The sequence below is a fragment of the Conger conger genome, chromosome 12 (genome assembly GCF_963514075.1).
Source record: "Conger conger chromosome 12, fConCon1.1, whole genome shotgun sequence".
Taxonomy (NCBI): Eukaryota; Metazoa; Chordata; class Actinopteri; order Anguilliformes; family Congridae; genus Conger; species Conger conger.
The window spans coordinates 19,892,317-19,910,427 of NC_083771.1; the positions used below are offsets into that span (position 1 = coordinate 19,892,317).

Genomic DNA, 18,111 nt, shown 5'->3' on the forward strand with positions numbered 1-18,111 from the left:
GGGTGTGTGTGTGCGTATGTGCGCGTGTGTGTGTGTGCCAAAGTCAGGGGTGTGTATGTGTGTGCGTGTGTGTGTGTGTGTTGGTGCGCGCATGTGTGTGTGTGTGCATGTGTGTGTGTGTGTGCAAAAGCCAGGGGTGTGTATGAGTGTGTGTGAGTGTGCCAAAGCCAGGGGTGTGTATGTGTGTGCATGTGTGTGTGTGTGCGCGCATGTGTGTGTGTGTGCGTGTGTGTGTGTGTGTGTGTGCCAAAGCCAGGGGTGTCTATGTGTGTGTGTGCGTGTGTGTGTGTTTGCGTGTTTGTGCGTGCGTTGTCCACACACCACAAAACACTGTTTGTGTGTGATGGGTGAAAAGTGATCACTGTGTGTGTATGTGTGCGTGTTTGTGTGTGTGTATGTGTGTGTGTGTGTGTGTGCGTGTGTGTGTGCATGCGTGTGTGCGTGCGTGTGTGAGTGTGTGTGTGTGTGTGTGTGTGCGTGCGTGTGTGCGTGTGTGTGTGAGTGTGTATGTGTGGGTGTGTGTATGTATGTATGTGTGTGTATGTGTGAGAGAGAGAGATAAGGACTTTATTCTCAGCAGGGGGCATTGGTCAGCTTCTTTCCACACCATCAACCCTTACACTCCTCCTCCTCTGCTTTCACCCCACACTTGCGCCCCCCCTACCAGACCGCCCCCCTGCTGTGCAGACGCACTGTTCTTCTCAGGTCCATCAGTGCTGCAGAGAAAAAGATAAAGGGATGAATGTGGAAAAGAAGGATAGGATCTATACGTGCTGTGGCAGTCTGCAGCACAGAGGAGTTTTTGTTTTTTTTGCAGGACCTTGTACGTTTGGCGCGTTGCTCTGTTCGGTTGGAGTCTCTCTCCGAGTGGCTCTGTGTGTGCGTTTAGATGTCTGTGTGTGTGTGTGTGTGTGTGCGCGTGCATTGCTGTGCATTACCTCCATTAACTGCATGTAAACACTCAAAATCTGTGTGTGTGCATGTGTGTGGCATTACATGAGTGTGTGAAAGTGTGAGAGAGTCTGAGTGAAAGTGAGTGTGTGAGTGAGTCAGTGTATAAGTGTGAGTCAGTGTGTGTGTGTGTGTATGAGAGAGCGAGAGTGTGTATGTGCATGTGTATGTGAGTGTTTGTGTGTGTGTGTGTGTGTGTGTGTGAGTATGAGAGAGCGAGTGTGTGTGTGCATATGCGTGTGAGTGTGTGTGTGTGAGTATGAGACAGCGAGAGTGTGTGTGTGCGTGTGAGTGTGTGTGTGTTTGTGTGTGTGTGTGAGTATGAGAGAGCAAGAGTGTGTGTGTGCGTGTGAGTGTGTGTGAGTATGAGAGAGCGAGAGTGTGTGTGTGCGTGTGAGTGTGTGTGTGTGCGTGTGAGTGTGAGTGTGTGTGGGTGTGTGTGTGTGAGTGCGAGTGTGAGTGTATGTGTGTGTGTGAGTGTGTGTGTGAGTATGAGAGAGCGAGAGTGTGTGTGTGTGAGTGTGTGTGTGTGTGTGTGTGAGTGTGTGTGTGTGTGTGTGTGAGTATGAGAGAGCGAGAGTGTGAGTGTGAGTGTGCGTGTGTGTGTGTGTGTGTGTGTGTGTGTGTGTGTGTGTGTGTGTGTGTGTATCACTGACAGTCCCTCTGCATGGTGGACAGGAGTGGCTGGGCCCTGGGGCCCCACCCTGCGGGGGCGGACCTGACGGATGAGGAGAAGGAGATCATCAACAGCGTGATCGCCCGTGCTGAGAAGATGGAGGCCATGGAGCAGGAGAGGATCGGGTGAGGAGCCTGCAGGGGAGCACTGCTCACATCACTGCAGCAGAGTGAATCTGTGCTTCTGCTGTGCGGTTACCTGCCACCAGCACTGATTACTCACCTTACTGCTCGACCATCACTGAATTACACCTGCGTCAAATACATACAATAATTGTTTTGGATGAAATATTTTTCTACACTTTACTGGGCTCGTATGGGGTGTAGGAACATATGAAATACTCTCAAAAAGCACACAAACCCCACCTTCTGGTCCTCTTGGTTGGCTCAATTGCACCAGGCAAGATTAATCGAGAACAGAAAAGTATTTTAATCCAGAACAATAATGTGTTTGACCCAGATCTGTATTGAATTGCATTCAAAAATATTTGCAGAATGAGAAAGCACTGGTATCTGTGCCATTCTCTCCTATCTAATTTTCAAATCACTGCCCCCCATTCAATTACAGTCAGATCTGTGTGGCATACAGAGACCAGGATTTAAACACTGTAATTAGGAAGCGAGAGTGGTGAGGAGGAGGGGGATGGGGGGGGGGGGGTTTGGCCATATGTAACCATAGTTCTTGAGGTTCATGGTGTAAACCAGCTCTAAACCCTAAACCGCAAATCTAATGCTGCAGCCTACACCATCACCTTAAAACCTAACCCCTAACCCTAAAACGTGAACCTAAACCCTAACACTAAACCCTAAACTCTATCCCTATACCCTAAACCATAACCCAAAACCCTAAGCCCTAACCCTATACCATAAACCCTAATCCGAAATCATAAACCCTAACCCTAAACCTAAACTCTCTCCCTATACCCAATACCCCTAACCTTATCCCTATACCATAAACCATAAGACTAACCTTAACCCCTAACCCTAAACTCTAATCCTGAACCGTAAAACCCTATCCCTATACCATAAACCATAAGACTAACCCCTAACCCTAAACTCTAATCCTAAACCGTAAAACTCTATCCCTATACCATAAGATTAACCTTAACCCCTAACCCTAAACTCTAATCCTGAACTCTAACTCTAACCCTAAAACTCCGTACCGATACTGCAAACCCCCCAGGTGAACTTTAACCCCTCACCCTAAATGCTGGCGCGGGCCTTGGTTCTGACGCCCCTCCCCTTAACCCCTCACCCTAAACGCTAGCGCGGGCATTGGTTCTGACGCCCCTCCCCTTAACCCCTCACCCTAAACGCTGGCGCGGGCCTTGGTTCTGACGCCCCTCCCCTTAACCCCTCACCCTAAACACTGGCGCGGGCGCTGGTTCTGACGCCCCTCACCCTAAACTCTCGCGCGGGCGCTGGTTCTGATGCTGCTCACCCTAAACGCTCGCGCTGGTTCTGATGGCTCTTTCCCCCGCAGGCGCCTGGTGAACCGGCTGAACGACATGAAGTGTGCTGCCTGTGGGGACGGCGTCTCCCGCTGTCTGTTCTGCGGGGAGCAGTTCGGCGGGGCGGCCAGCTCCGTGGTGTGCGCCGAGTGCAAGAAGGTAGAGTACCCCGTTTTCACACTGCGCATCCCAATGACATCATCACAGAGGGACACTCACAAGACACGGGCGCTAATACGCTAAAGTGTACAGCACCGCACCGCCCAAGTAAATGCTCGTGCACTATGATGTGGTGGAGGCATGGGGCACTTTGCAGGTCATGCAGTGGTGAGCGATTCACAGAAAGCGGCAAACCAATTGCTACCGAAATATCCACGTTTCACGTACATGCCCTTGAAGTACTCCACTGGGGACTCGCCTGAATTGCATGCAGTAAAATGGTGCCTTCTGTACTTTTAATAAAAGGAGGACATGAGGAAATATTGATTGGCAGGTTGTGGAAGCAGAGAGCAGCTCCCCAGTTGGATTTGAAGTGTGTCACTTGCGAAGTGTGTCACCTGCGAAGTGTGTCACCTGCGAGCTCTATGTGGGCATTTGTGACAGTGCACCCGTGCATGCTTGCATTTGTGTGTGTGTATGTGGTAGAATGGAAGTGTGTGTATGTGTGTGCATATGTGTAAATGTGTGTGTGTGTGTGTGTGTGTGTCTGTGTTAGAATGCAGGTGTGCATAAGGGTGCTTGCGTGTGTGTGTGTACTAGAATGCAGGTGTGTGTGTGTATGTGGTAGAGTGGAAGTGTGTGTATGTGTGTGCATATGTGTAAATGTGTGTGTGTGTGTGTGTGTGTGTGTGTGTGTGTTAGAATGCAGGTGTGCATAAGGGTGCTTGCGTGTGTGTGTGTACTAGAATGCAGGTGTGTGTGTGTATGTGGTAGAGTGGAAGTGTGTGTATGTGTGTGCATATGTGTAAATGTGTGTGTGTGTGTGTGTCTGTGTTAGAATGCAGGTGTGCATAAGGGTGCTTGCGTGTGTGTGTGTACTAGAATGCAGGTGTGTGTGTGTATGTGGTAGAGTGGAAGTGTGTGTATGTGTGTGCATATGTGTAAATGTATGTGTGTGTGTGTGTGTGTGTGTGTTAGAATGCAGGTGTGCATAAGGGTGCTTGCATGTGTGTGTGTGTACTAGAATGCAGGTGTGTGTGTGTGTGTGTGTGAGTATGTGTGCTTGCATGTGTGTGTGTACTAGAATGCAGGTGTGTGTGTGTGTGTGTGTGCATGTGCTTGCATGTGTGTGTGTGTACTAGGATGCTGGCGTGTGTGTCTGTGTGTGGTTTCGTTGAGGATGTGCATATGTGTGCACTGTGAGCATAACCTCCTAACCTGTTTCCTGTCCTTCTACAGAACTTGTGCACCAAATGCGGGGTGCAGACCAACAGCCGGCCACGTTCTGCATGGCTCTGCAAGATCTGCAGTGAGCAGAAGGAGGTGAGAGAGAGAGAAAGAGGGAGGGAGAGAGGGGGGAGAGAGAGAGAAGAGAGAGAAGAGAGAGGGAGAAAGAAAGAGAGCGATATTGTGCCATTATTATATCTAATTGGAATGCACTCGCACTCCACAGGACAGGTGATTTCCCAGCGGCCGTGGTAAATGGCCTAATCACGGCAGAAACTATGCTGCATTTGTAGTGTTTCATGCCATGGGGGCGCAGGTCGGGGATTGGAGGAGGCTGGGCAGGAGAAATCGAATAGAAAATGAAAGAAACTCCAGCATAACAGCAATACAAGAGGAACAAATGGAGTTTCCACGGAGGCATGAAATCTCTATTGCTATGCGTTGCTTCTGAAACAGCCAGGTCTACATCTGCACTGCCCTTTTCTCTCTAAAGGTTCAGTTATAAACACGGTCAGGCCAATTATTTGAGCTGGATTATCAAAGGCAAAACCTCGAAAGCAGAGAAAAATTATGGGACACCTAATCTGTTCATTAGTCTTATTATCTATTTTCTGTCCTTACTAATAAAGTTCCAGGGCTTTGGTTTCCCATTTTGGTCTGGTAAATTTGAGTAGACAAATTGAGATAGTGTTTCCATACTTTCACATTCAATTGTAAAAAGCGTTTTTTTTTGCATGTAATCCCCGCTGTAATATTTGCTGTAATGTTTTATGCATAGAGGCCGTCATATATTATTCATGTAGAGTTAATCTGTTATTTCATATTAGGCTGTGCTCTGAGCAGGCCGGTATCGGATGCTTAGAGCCTTCTGCTCAGCCTGTAAGAGCACCAGGTACTCGCACCCCAGGCCCGAATCTGGCACATCCTCCTGCCCGTGCGTAATCGGTGTTAAAGTTCCGGTCGGGGCTTTATTTGCTCTGGGCTCCGGTCCAGGAGCGACGGCTCCTCTGTCTAATCTCAGGTGGTGTGCTGTGCGGAGCCGGAACCGGGCTGCAGCGCCCCCCGGTGGCCCTGTGGGGTATTGCGGCTGGCTTCTTGTCGGTTTGGGTTTCCGCCAGCTGGCAGAGCCTCCCCTGCCCCCCCGCCCCCCCGCCCCCCGGGGGGTTGGAGACGCACGGCGACATGACAGCGATTGTTTCAGCTTAATTACTACCATCGTCGTACTTTGCTGATCTGCCGTTCCCTCCCTCTCTCTCTCCCCGGCCTGTCGCTCAGGTCTGGAAGAGATCGGGCGCCTGGTTCTTCAAAGGCATGCCCAAGCAGGTCCTCCCCTCTCCCATGCCCATCTCCAAGCAGCAGAGCCCCAAAACCCAGCCCCCGGGCCCCCGGGAGCCGGCCGCCCCACCCGAGGCTCCCAGCGTCCCCAGGGCTGAGGCCAGGGGTGAGTGTCCCGTTTTGCCAGAATATTCTCTCTTCCAGGAGGGTCAGAAATGCAGTCCACTACTCAGCCTCCCTTACAGAAACAGAATATCCTGTGATATATATAGGCAAATATATATATATTATCGAGATAAGAGTAAGATATACACTGTAAAATGTATTGGTAAATATCAACATTATTGTGTGGGTGTGTGTTCAAAAAATGATCAATTTCTGTAGAATATATTTATTATATTTTCAGATAAGTACAGATACAGTGAGATAATATTTGGGACATGGTTATATATTTTTTATTAAATATATTGCATTCCATTCCATTCCTAAAAGGTCTTTAGGGTTCCAGTCTTGGATTCCACAGTCACATTTGAAATTGCAACCAGCATGAACATTTCACTGTGAAAGGTTGTACAGTGGTGAGGGGCACTTTTATTTTCACAATCTGAAAGGAGAACCAGGATGTATCTGATGAGCAATGAGATTCTCTGTGTATGAGAGCTACATCTCTGCTGTGTCCTTGCTTGGTAACTGAACTCGCTGTCTGAGCATGAAGCTACACCCACTGAAGGGCTGTCTGGGATAGAGGCAGCGATGGTGATATAGGAGTAAACACACATTTCACCGGTTTTGTGTCTCAGGGCCTGTGGAGACCCAGCCCCCCAGCAGAGAACAGCAGGTGACAGGTGAGTGAGTTTGCATTTATGCACTGAGACACATGCTGCCTTAACCCCTCACCCCTGACCGGGTTCGTAGCTGTATTCTTAAACCTTGTGGAAGTGGAGTATGAGATTGTGTGGAGTGCCCTGCCCTGCACTGTTGTGTCTGCATGAGTGTATAACTGTGTTTCTGTGTGTGCCTGTGTGTGTGTGTGTGTGTGTGTGTGTGTGTGTATCTGCATGAGTGTATAACCGTGTTTCTGCGTGTGCCCGTGTGTGTGTGTGTGTGTGTGTGTGTGTGTGTATCTGCATGAGTGTATAACCGTGTTTCTGCGTGTGCCTGTGTGAGTGTGTGTGTGTGTGTGTATCTGCATGAGTGTATAACCGTGTTTCTGCGTGTGCCCGTGTGTGTGTGTGTGTGTGTGTGTGTGTGTGTATCTGCATGAGTGTATAACTGTGTTTCTGCGTGTGCCTGTGTGAGTGTGTGTGTGTGTGTGTATCTGCATGAGTGTATAACTGTGTTTCTGCGTGTGCCCGTGTGTGTGTGTGTGTGTGTGTGTGTGTATCTGCATGAGTGTATAACCGTGTTTCTGCGTGTGCCTGTGTGAGTGTGTGTGTGTGTGTGTGTGTATCTGCATGAGTGTATAACTGTGTTTCTGCGTGTGCCTGTGTGAGTGTGTGTGTGTGTGTGTATCTGCATGAGTGTATAACTGTGTTTCTGCGTGTGCCCGTGTGTGTGTGTGTGTGTGTATCTGCATGAGTGTATAACCGTGTTTCTGCGTGTGTGTGTGTGTGTGTTGCAGAGGCCAGTCCCCCTGGGAGAGGGGCGCGGCCCCCGGTGGCCCCGAAGCCCTCGGTGGGTCGGGTGGGGCCGTGTGGGGCGGAGACAGGGCCCGGCGAGGCCCAGGACAGCCCCGTGGTGCTGAAGAGGGCCGTCCCGGTCCACAGCTCCCGCCCCCCGCCGGCCACGGCCGCCCCTGGGGCCCAGCAGGGTGAGACACAGCGCCCAAACGCAGTCCCATCCCATGAAGGCACTGCCTCTGAGCCTTCTACCGCTCTGCCTGTGTGTGTCAGCTAGCACATCCTGAAGGCTGGCTGACCAAATCCTGCTCCCGGGTGGTTAAGCTCCGGTTTTCCAGCTCTCAGTCAATAACCAGCAGTTTAATCAAAGCAGAAGGGTCTTTAGTCAAGAGAGTTCTGGGATAAGGTCTGCCCCCTGGACCACTCCCCTCCTTACAGTGCATTATGGGCATTTAGCAGTCTTATCCTGAAGGAGAAACACAACCTCTCGCATTTGTACATCGTGTCCATTTATGCAGCTGGATATATACTGGAGCGGCTCAGGTTAAGTACTTTGCTCTACTTGGGTATCAAACCTGCAATCATTGGGATACAAGCCCAGCTCCTTTCCCATGCTGCACCAGTCCAGGTGTGTGATTTCTGCTTGTGGATATACCCCCAGCACCGCCCCCAGAGGCAGAGAGCAGCTACTTCACCACAGCCCAGCGGGAGGAGAGAGCACCCCCTGCAGCCTGGGAGGAGACTCGACAGCCGGCAGCGAGCACCCCTCCCCCGGCCCGCCAGCCACAGCCCCCCGCGGAGGAGGACGAGGAGGCTAACAGCTACGACTCGGACGAAGCCAGTGAGACCCGCACGAGCGCATGGAGCCGCCTGCGTCATATTTCTCTCTGTCATTTCATACATTTGGGCGGCATGGATGGTGCAGTGGGGGGGCACGGATGGGTCCTGGGTTTGAATCCCGGTCGGCCGGGGGCCTCTCTGTGCGGAGTTTGCATGTTCTCCCCGTGTCTGCGTGGGTTTCCTCCAGGTACTCCGGTTTCCTCCCACAGTCCAAAGACATGCAGGTTAGGCTGATTGGAGAGTCTAAATTGCCAGTAGGTATGAGTGTGTGAGTGAATGGTGTGTGTGCCCTGTGATGGACTGGCGACCGGTCCAGGGTGTATTCCTGCCTTTCGCCCAATGTATGCTGGGATAGGCTCCAGCCCCCCTGTGACCCTGTTCAGGATAAGCGGGTTGGATAAAAGATTTTATTTTACAGAGCATTTCTGTATTGAATTTTATTAACATATTACTGTAAGCAATTGACTACTTTTTACATAAAAACTTGATCAAGGCTGTCTGAGATCAGAAGCAAGTAGCCAACCAAAGTCTGCAGAAGAACTGTGGCAATTTCTCCAACATGCTTGGAACAACCAACCTGCTGATTGTCTTGATTTGATTCCGTTTTTAACTATTCTGCCAAATTACTATAATGTAGTGTAAAATGTACAGTACATTTATTTACCTTTCATTTAATTATTTTTGAAAGAATCTTATCTGTACAGAATGTTTTACAGGTGCCTAAGACTTTTTCACAGTACTGTATGTACAGATATAGTTATCTTTGCTTAATACATTCTGTTGGTTATATAGCTGTAGTTGCTGTGGACGTAGGTTCTGTGGGTGTTGTTGCTCTGTCAGTGCTGTGGGTGTAACCGCTGTCGCGGGTGTGAGTGCTGTGTGTTTTGACTGAGCTTCCTCGCTGGTCTAACGCTCTCTTACGTGGTGCAGCTACGCTGGGCTCGCTGGAGTTCAGCCTGATGTTCGAACAAGAGAGCAGCACCCTGCACTGCAGCGTCACCAGGGCCAAGGTAACGTACAGCCTCACGCCCGCTAATCATTATTATCCATTCATTTACCCCCCTTAATCAAAGGAAAATCATTAAAATAGTTTGCTGTATGAATAAATTAAGTTAAACAAATTCATTAATTTACACATTAATATGTTCATGATAGGGAAGTTTGCGACTTGCAATACCACAGTCAGTTGTGTTTTAGAGGGAAATAGGCTAGCTAGGTCTACTTCAAAATTGTACCACCATAAGCAAACTATTTTAGTTTCCAATAGTAAATTTGTATGGAGAAATCTACCACTGAACAACATGGCCTACATGTTGATTCAGACATTTTTATAGATAACATCTCCTCTGAAAATTAAATTCTACAGAAGGTATCTGGCATTAGCAAGCTTGTAAAGAAACATTCAACCCACCGGACGTTTTCTAAGAACACGTCATGTCCGTTGTTCATGAAAAACAGTTTGAAACGGTCCATACATGTGTGCTTTACAATAGGCCACATGGTACATAACAGCTAAACTCCCACAGATAAAGCCAGGATGGTAGTGTTTGCTCAAATATGGGACACAACATACAATGGAAAATGGCTGGCATTTATATAGCGCCTGTATGGCTGCTTCAAGCTCCATACAGCACATAAGGATGCTGACTCTCTCGAGAAATGAGGTCAGGGCCCTGAACGAACAAAGGAAGAACTCTGCCATTCAGAACTGCTCCGAGGACTTTGCCTTACCACTTGCAACCGTTCTCTCTTACATTTCTCCTGGGGGTCCCTAGATCTCCCCTGGTTGAGTAACGGAATAAATTTTTTTTTTAAATAATAAAAATGAGAGGCTTTGTTGCCGCCCTCCCTTTTGTTCTCCAGGGTCTCAAGCCCATGGACTCCAACGGACTGGCTGACCCCTACGTCAAACTGCACCTGCTGCCAGGAGCAAGCAAGGTGAGGCTGGGTCCACCTCTCCGATGCGCAGCCAGGGGGCGCTGTCGCAGAGAGCCGTTAAACGATTCAGTTTGTAAAGCGCTTTTCACAGAAGACTGTCACAACTGTGAAGACGCTTTACACAGTTACAGAAGAGAATAAAAAAGGCCAACCCCCAAACAGCACATGAGGTAAAAAAAAAAGAAACTCTCTAGTGGGTAGAAAAAGTTTGGAACAGGGGTGAGAAATATTGGGAGGAAGTTGTCTATAGGGGGGACGCACATCTAGGCTGCTAAGTGCAAGGGCTCAGGCGAGGGGCAATGCCATCCTCCATCCAGTGCCGTACAGGGTATCGGCTCAATGACTCTTTGCTACTTGGTCACTTTAAGTGGTTGTTTGTGGTACTTGTGTAAACAAATATTTGCTCCTTTGAAAAATTACACAGTAAGTTGTGAGCTGTGTAGGTCGCTCTAGATAAGAACTGCAGCTGAATGCCTGAATGCCTGAATGTAAAGTGTTTGTATGTATTACATGCATTTCCATAGCTCACAAAAACATTAGGATTTGTGTATTAGCATTTACTGATAAGACTGAAGGCCAGAAATAGATTGTGAATATAGGAAGCCATTAGGCACTTACACTCATTTCACTGGGGATTCCCTAAATGGCAGCAGCTAAGCTACAGCTTAGAAATCATCAAGTCATAAGTGTGTGTCCAATATTATAGGTTTAGCATCTGGGGGGGGGGGGGGGGGGCGCAAAGTTAATCCTGTAAGTGTACAAGACTGCAAAATGTAATGTAGATTAGGAAGGAAGTAGTTGTTTCATTCACTCTCAAACCATTTACTTTATGATTATTTTAATATTCTTTACAGTTTTATATGGACATTAGCTGTATGAATCTATCATTTCAATTATGGCTCTATGTTGGCATAAGTTAACTTGCATTTAGTGCTTTACTGCTGTTGCATATATACTCTCAGGTCTGGGAATGTTGTTGTTTAGGTCTGGCACGAATGCTCATATTGATTAAGTAAGTGGATGCTTTTGTGTTCTAACTACATACATTACTCTGGATAAGAGCATCTGCTAAATTAATGCTAATCTAATGTAATCTTTATGACTATACAACTAATTTTCAAACTCAACCGTAGAGGGCAAAATAAACTTCTCAAGAGAGCAGAGAACAGGAATTGGAAAAGCAGGTAGTGGAAGCCTTTTGCAGGTAAGAGCTGAGTAATAAAAGCTCACGCTGTGTCTTCAGGGTTTCAGGGTTCAGCATCTTCAGGGTTTCAGGGTCCAGTGTCTTCAGGGTTTAAAGAGAATCAGTAGGTTGTGCATTTTTATGACGCAGTGGAAAACATACACTGATACTATCTCTCACCGCCCCCCTCAGTCCACCAAACTTCGCACCAAGACCCTGCGCAACACGCGTAACCCTGCCTGGAACGAGACGCTGGTCTACCACGGGCTCACCGAGGAGGACATGCAGCGCAAATCGCTCAGGTGAGCGCCACTCAAACCTACGGGGGCGGGGCCAGTGGAAGGGCAGGGGGTGGAGTCAGTGGCAGGCCTGGGGGTGGAGCCAGTGGCAGGGCTGGGGGTGGAGTCAGTGGCAGGGCTGGGGTGGAGTCAGTGGCAGGGCTGGGGTGGAGTCAGTGGCAGGGCTGGGGGTGGAGTCAGTGGCAGGCCTGGGGGTGGAGTCAGTGGCAGGGCTGGGGGTGGAGTCAGTGGCAGGGCTGGGGTGGAGTCAGTGGCAGGGCTGGGGTGGAGTCAGTGGCAGGGCTGGGGGTGGAGTCAGTGGCAGGGCTGGGGTGGAGTCAGTGGCAGGGCTGGGGTGGAGTCAGTGGCAGGGCTGGGGGGGGGAGTCAGTGGCAGGGCTGGGGGGGGAGTCAGTGGCAGGGCTGGGGGGGGAGTCAGTGGCAGGGCTGGGGGGGGAGTCAGTGGCAGGGCTGGGGGGGGAGTCAGTGGCAGGGCTGGGGGGGGAGTCAGTGGCAGGGCTGGGGGTGGGAAGAGCACTTATGCCAGGTATCATCAAGTCATGGTCCTCGAAGTCTGAGACCTGCTGGTTTTCCATCCTCCCTTTACCTGGGAGTCAGGTGTGAAGACAGTCTGGCCAATCAGTAGCTCTAACAGTTCTGTAAATTACCCAGGAGAAGAGAAGACCAGGACTGGATTAGTATTCAAGGGCCAGATTTGATGATCCCTGACACCAACTGTAACATTTAAAAATGGACCCCCTTGAAAACGAGATGATTCATCTCAAGGTGTTATCCTTGAATAACTTTCTCTCAATGATTGTGTACCTTTTAAAAGTTTATATGATGGCTTCCTGTGAGCTGCATCGTCTTAACATGCAGTGTGGAGCAGGCTGGGGACTGATCTCCAGGGGGCTGCGGGTTTGAGTCCGAGGTGGGAGAGCGCTGTACCACTGAGAAGACAGCATTCAGCTCAGATCTAATCAGAATGAATGTGCAGTAGCTGAATATCCAGGGATGAGTGTATGAAATAACAGGAAGGGACAGTACAGTGTACTAAAGTAGAGTGCTCGCTGCCAGGCTGTCGGTGTGTGACGAGGACAAGTTTGGGCACAACGAGTTCATCGGGGAGACACGGGTGGCCCTGAAGAAGCTGAAGATAAACCAGAAGAAGAACTTTAATGTGTGCCTGGAGAGAGTGGTGCCGGTGAGTCCACGCTGGTACCACCCAGCCAACCCCGAAAAACTCCCGCCCACTCACACATTTCAGTTATCCAATCCCATTCAGGCATTAGGCCCAATTAGCCAATCTTATCAGGCATTACACCTGATCCCGCCTACTCAGACCTGATAGCCAATGCAAGCCATTCAAGCATTACAAAAAAAGGCAATTGATCAGTAGCATTTCAAATTCATGTATTTTAAATATATACTTCAGTGTGCTTTTTTGGTACTCTGTGGTACCTGCAAAGCTAATCACACATAGCCACCATTTTGATTGTAGTTTTTTGATATGTTTATTTGGGAGGTATGTTTGCGTTTGTGTTGGTTTGTGTTGTAGTTGTTATTATTAACATTGGCTGGGTTTGACTATTAATATCATTTGTTGCTAGGCTTATGGCTGGGTTGGCATGGGGTTCCTGTCGTGTGTTTAAAATGTTTGCCGTGTTGCGAGGAGGTGATGGCGTGTGTTTTGTTTGGGTTTGGCTGAAATGGGACTTTTCCTGCTCCTCCTCAGATGAAGCGGACCGGGACGGCGGGATCGGCGCGAGGCATGGCCCTTTACGAGGAGGAGGTAAAGCTCCGTACCCACAATGCACTCCGGCTCTCCCCTTTGGGTACATTCGTCCTGTGAAATGTGTTTCCATGCAACGAGTTGGTGTGAAACACAGCTTCCTATTGGAGCTCCACTGGCCTGACATGATGATGATCAGAAGTATCTGATCTTCAGTTCATCGGCCCATCAGTGTTAGCCTTGGCCATGTTCAGCCCAGACAAAACATAGCAAAACATGTATTTAAACAGAAACGGTTGTGCGTTGAACATCCTGTTGCAAACCATGGGCGGACTGACTGACGTAGTGTGGTTTGCGCCTTACTAGGGGTGGAGTTTGGGCGGCCTGTAGTGTAGTGGTTAAGGTACATGAGTGGGACCCGCAAGGTCGGTGGTTCGATCCCCGGTGTAGCCACTATAAGATCTGCACAGCAGTTGGGCCCTTGAGCAAGGCCTTAACCCTGCATCGCTCCAGGGGAGGATTGTCTCCTGCTTAGTCTAATCAATTGTACGTCGCTCTGGATAAGAGCGTCTGCCAAATGCCATTAATATAATGTAATGTACTACATCAGAAGTAATTCTCCGAGTTGCACCAAACTGGAGCAAACACACCTCAAAGCAAAACGTTGCTCGACGTTGGCAGGAAACATACCGTTCAACGCAGAAAGCGTAGCAAAACATGATGAAATGTTTTCCACTGGGCCATGGGTGTGGTGTGAGCGGTGCTGTGACCCGTGTCCCAGGGGAAGGAGGGCGGAGACGTGGAGGAGCGCGGCCGGATCCTGATCTCGCTCATGTACAACACCCAGCTGGGCCGTCTCATCGTGGGCGTGGTGCGCTGCGTCCACCTGGCTGCCATGGACGCCAACGGCTACTCCGACCCCTTCGTCAAAATGTGGGTGCCTCCGGGGGGGGGGGCGAGCTCAGGCTGTGACACTAACACCCGCTGTGTCCAAAGTCACATACTTTCCCATACTGCCTTTCAATGATTTAGTAGGAGTAGTGTGCTAGCATGCAGACAGATTGTGGGTTGGCAGCTGCTCGGGGGGGCTCATCCTGTAAAGGAGGTACGAAATCCAAACTGTGTCAGTGCCAGCTGTGGCCAGCAGTCCTGGATCCATTACATCATTGTTTTCGATTCAAATACCTTTCTGTGTTCAATCGATCTTTCCTGGTGCAATTGTGCAAAACAAGAGGACCAGAAGGCACTTTTGAGAGTATCTCATAGGTTTCAATTCACAAGACAAGTTGTGCAAAGTGTAGAAAATTATATGAATGCAAAACAATGATGTAATTGACCCAGGTCTGGTGGCCAGAGGCCCTTAGGGCGACACAGCTGGCTTCAGTGTCACCCAGGACCGGAACAGCAGCTTCTCATTGTGCACTAGCAACCCCTGCTGGTCTGCCGGGCTCTCACACGTCCCTTTGTTGTACTGTGTATTGTGTCTCCACTCTGAACAATATGGGTAAAGATTAAATCTAAGGAAAAGTTCCAGTTTGAATGCATGAAAGTGTCTATAGCAGGGATCATCGTCTTTGACCCTCAAATCCAGATCTAGCCCCGGTTTTCTTTTCTCCCGGGTAGTTAGTGCTACTGATTGGCCAGACTGTCTTCACACCTGACTCCCAGGTAAAGGGAGGATGAAAGACTCAGCCCTTAAGGAGGCCTTGCTGATCCCTGGTCTACAGTACATCAGTAACGGCCCAGAAATGAGCAGATACAATGCAGGTCGTTTTTAGGGCATGACTCCCTTGGTGCCCAGGGAACATCCAGCTCAGGAACTCTAGCAGCTGTTATTCCAAAGCGTGAGACAAATGTTTAAAAATAAAATGTGAGAGGAGGGCGAATATCTGTGATGTGACTGTCTCCGTTTCCTCTTCCTGCCCCGCAGCTGCCTGAAACCCGACATGGGAAAGAAAGCCAAAAATAAGACCCAGATCAAGAAGAAGACTCTGAACCCAGAGTACAATGAAGTGAGCACTGGCCTCCTTTTGCTTTCAGCTTTTTCTGAGCTTAGAACTTTGACTTGACATTGTAAACAAATACGATGGACTGGTCATTGTTGTTCTTCCAGGAATGCTTTGACCAATTGTACCATTGAACTTCACTCTAAGCATTATTAAGCAGTAAGTAGTGTACTTTTAAAAACTGACCCAGAAAGCTTTGCTTGTGTCATGTGACTCGTTCAGGAAGTACATTGGAGGTTTTGGGTTAGAGACAATATTACCCAATTTACAAAGGCAAATAAAAATGTAATTCAATGATATTTAATTAATATATATTAAAATATTTTTCGAATATTTCAGGTTGAACTAGACACATGTCAGTATCTATTATACACAGCAAGATCCAGTCTAATATAATAATGGTGCATTGTAATTTTTATTTGTGACAAAAATATATTTGCACATCCAATATATTTAAAAACAACATCTGAAATATGGAGTCTGGAGTATTTATTCCAGAAAAATATGAGAAACCACCAAGAACTGTGCATCAGTGCACAGTGCATCTACTCTGCCTCCTTCAAAAGCAGATATAACCCTCTCCAATACACCTGTATATTGCTGATTCAGAATAGCTGTGTCATGTAAGAAATCGAAGTCATTTGGGTGCCATTAACAACTTAAAACAGAGCAGTGTATAGCACTGTCGCCTCACAGCGAGAAGGATGTTGTCCCTGGGCCTAAGTGGGTTTGCACTGGGTTCTACAGTGTCCTCCCGGAGTCCAAAGACATACAGGTTAGGCTGTTTACTGTAACTGAGAATGTGTGCTCAGTCAACCTGCCCTGTATAAATGAAGGTTAGTAAAAGCTAAATAAACAAGAGTTCACTGCAAACGTTCAGGAAAATAACTGTTGATTTTGGTGGTGACGAGCTGCGAATCCTCACAGGGTGGTTATGTGATGACTGTAAAATGGTTGTGTGTTCCAGGAGTTTTCCTATGACATTAAGCACAGCGAGCTGGCCAAGAAGACCCTGGATGTCTCCGTTTGGGATTACGACATTGGGAAATCCAATGACTACATCGGTAAGACAAAGCCAGTGGACTTAGCACCATCTTTAACTTACTTATTTTTGCTCCAGATCTAGAATTAATTTGCCCTTAACTTTGACAAACAGTTAAAAGCAATACTTATTTTTCATTCCAAACAGCTTGCCACGTTTATTCTATAACTAACTGAAAAAGTATAATACTTTACTTATAAGTTGGACAGAGAAGAGAAGTCAGAAAAACTGATTGAATACTGACCCCTTGTGATGGCCTGGACTGAAGCTAATTATTAATTTAAATTTAAATATATTTTAATAGCTTGACAAACATTTGTATTTGTACTGTTTATAATGAGGGAGACAATGTATCTAGGGCAGTCACCTGCAATTCAGTAATCTCTTGGCAAGAGAACAAAAGAGCCTTCTTGTCAGTCAATTATCACATTGCCCCTCTCTAGTAATCTACATCGTTTGGCACTAATTAAGCACAGACAATGATTGACAGCAATGTTGCCACACTCACGTGCTGATTTCAGAACTAAACACAAAAAGTATCAAAGTGAATATTATATTACCTGCACAATATGACAATGCGGTGCTTTGCAGTAGTGCATGCTCATAAAATATGAAAGGCTTAAACAGATGATCTCAAAAAGAAACAAAACTGCTATACAGTTTCATCATGGTCTGTTATTTAACATTATTTTATGTCAATCTTTGGTGGTGCTTAGTGTAAACTTGCCCATTGGAAGAGTTGCATCTTTCTGCATCAGCAGAGTTGGCTGAAATGGACTGCTATGATTGTGCCGTCTGCATTTGGAATGATTTTTCCACCTGTCCCAGGACTCCCTGAGGACCAGTGTAGTCCCTTGTTAACTTGTTGTAATCAGATCATTTGAGTCCAGGGGCAGTGCCGTCACGTTTTACAGTCAATCCTGAATCTTGCTGTAGAAGTGCACCCTGCTGAAAAAAACGCTCAATCTAGGTTTTGAAACAGCTCGCAGGAGGTTGACCAGTTCAGACCAGGCACACACTCCTGTATCGGGGCGTGTTGTGAATTAGCAGCCTGTGGCATGTGCTTCTTTCTGCCCGAGTGGTTCTGTAGTGGGAGCAGCCGCACCATTTCATACATGCCTGTTTAAAATTCATGCAATTCAGTACTGTCAACTCTTTCAAGTGCCGTCTCTGCACTCAAAAATGCATCTGCCAGATTTCAGATGACATCTGTCCGCCCACTCAATTTTGTTTTTCACTGATGGAGAATTCCCGCTCATTTCAGATGGTGATTGATATTTTTGTCTGTAAATGCCAGTCTGTTGTTGATGTTTTTTTTTGTTGTTGTTCTAAACTCTGCTAAGTTAATTGACTATCAGTGTGTTCTGTGCTATTGGAGAATACAGAAAATCACTCACTGTGCTCTCTGCTATGGGAGAATACAGAACATCACTCACTGCGCTCTCTGCTATTGGAGAACACAGAACATCACTCACTGTGCTCTGTGCTATTGGAGAATACGGAACATCACTCTCTGGGCTCTCTGCTATTGGAGAATACAGAACATCACTCTCTGTGCTCTCTGCTATTGGAGAACACAGAACATCACTCACTGTGCTCTGTGCTATTGGAGAATACAGAACATCACTCTCTGGGCTCTCTGCTATTGGAGAATACAGAACATCACTCTCTGTGCTCTCTGCTATTGGAGAACACAGAACATCACTCACTTTGTTCTGTGTTATTGGAGAATACAG

General features: G+C 47.8%; 1 protein-coding gene across 1 annotated transcript in view; it reads left to right on the forward strand.

Moving 5' to 3' along the window:
* LOC133105625 (rabphilin-3A-like) overlaps positions 1 to 18,111 on the forward strand; it is a 45,825-nt gene that overhangs the window by 23,616 nt on the left and 4,098 nt on the right. The window contains exons 4-18 of the mRNA XM_061215839.1: positions 1,630 to 1,752; positions 3,110 to 3,236; positions 4,476 to 4,559; positions 5,739 to 5,908; positions 6,567 to 6,583; positions 7,360 to 7,548; positions 8,019 to 8,198; positions 9,128 to 9,207; positions 10,061 to 10,135; positions 11,511 to 11,620; positions 12,673 to 12,799; positions 13,331 to 13,387; positions 14,109 to 14,260; positions 15,258 to 15,339; positions 16,301 to 16,397. Of these exons, the coding sequence (XP_061071823.1) occupies positions 1,630 to 1,752; positions 3,110 to 3,236; positions 4,476 to 4,559; positions 5,739 to 5,908; positions 6,567 to 6,583; positions 7,360 to 7,548; positions 8,019 to 8,198; positions 9,128 to 9,207; positions 10,061 to 10,135; positions 11,511 to 11,620; positions 12,673 to 12,799; positions 13,331 to 13,387; positions 14,109 to 14,260; positions 15,258 to 15,339; positions 16,301 to 16,397 (1,670 nt within the window). The remainder of the gene's footprint in view (positions 1 to 1,629; positions 1,753 to 3,109; positions 3,237 to 4,475; positions 4,560 to 5,738; positions 5,909 to 6,566; positions 6,584 to 7,359; positions 7,549 to 8,018; positions 8,199 to 9,127; positions 9,208 to 10,060; positions 10,136 to 11,510; positions 11,621 to 12,672; positions 12,800 to 13,330; positions 13,388 to 14,108; positions 14,261 to 15,257; positions 15,340 to 16,300; positions 16,398 to 18,111) is intronic.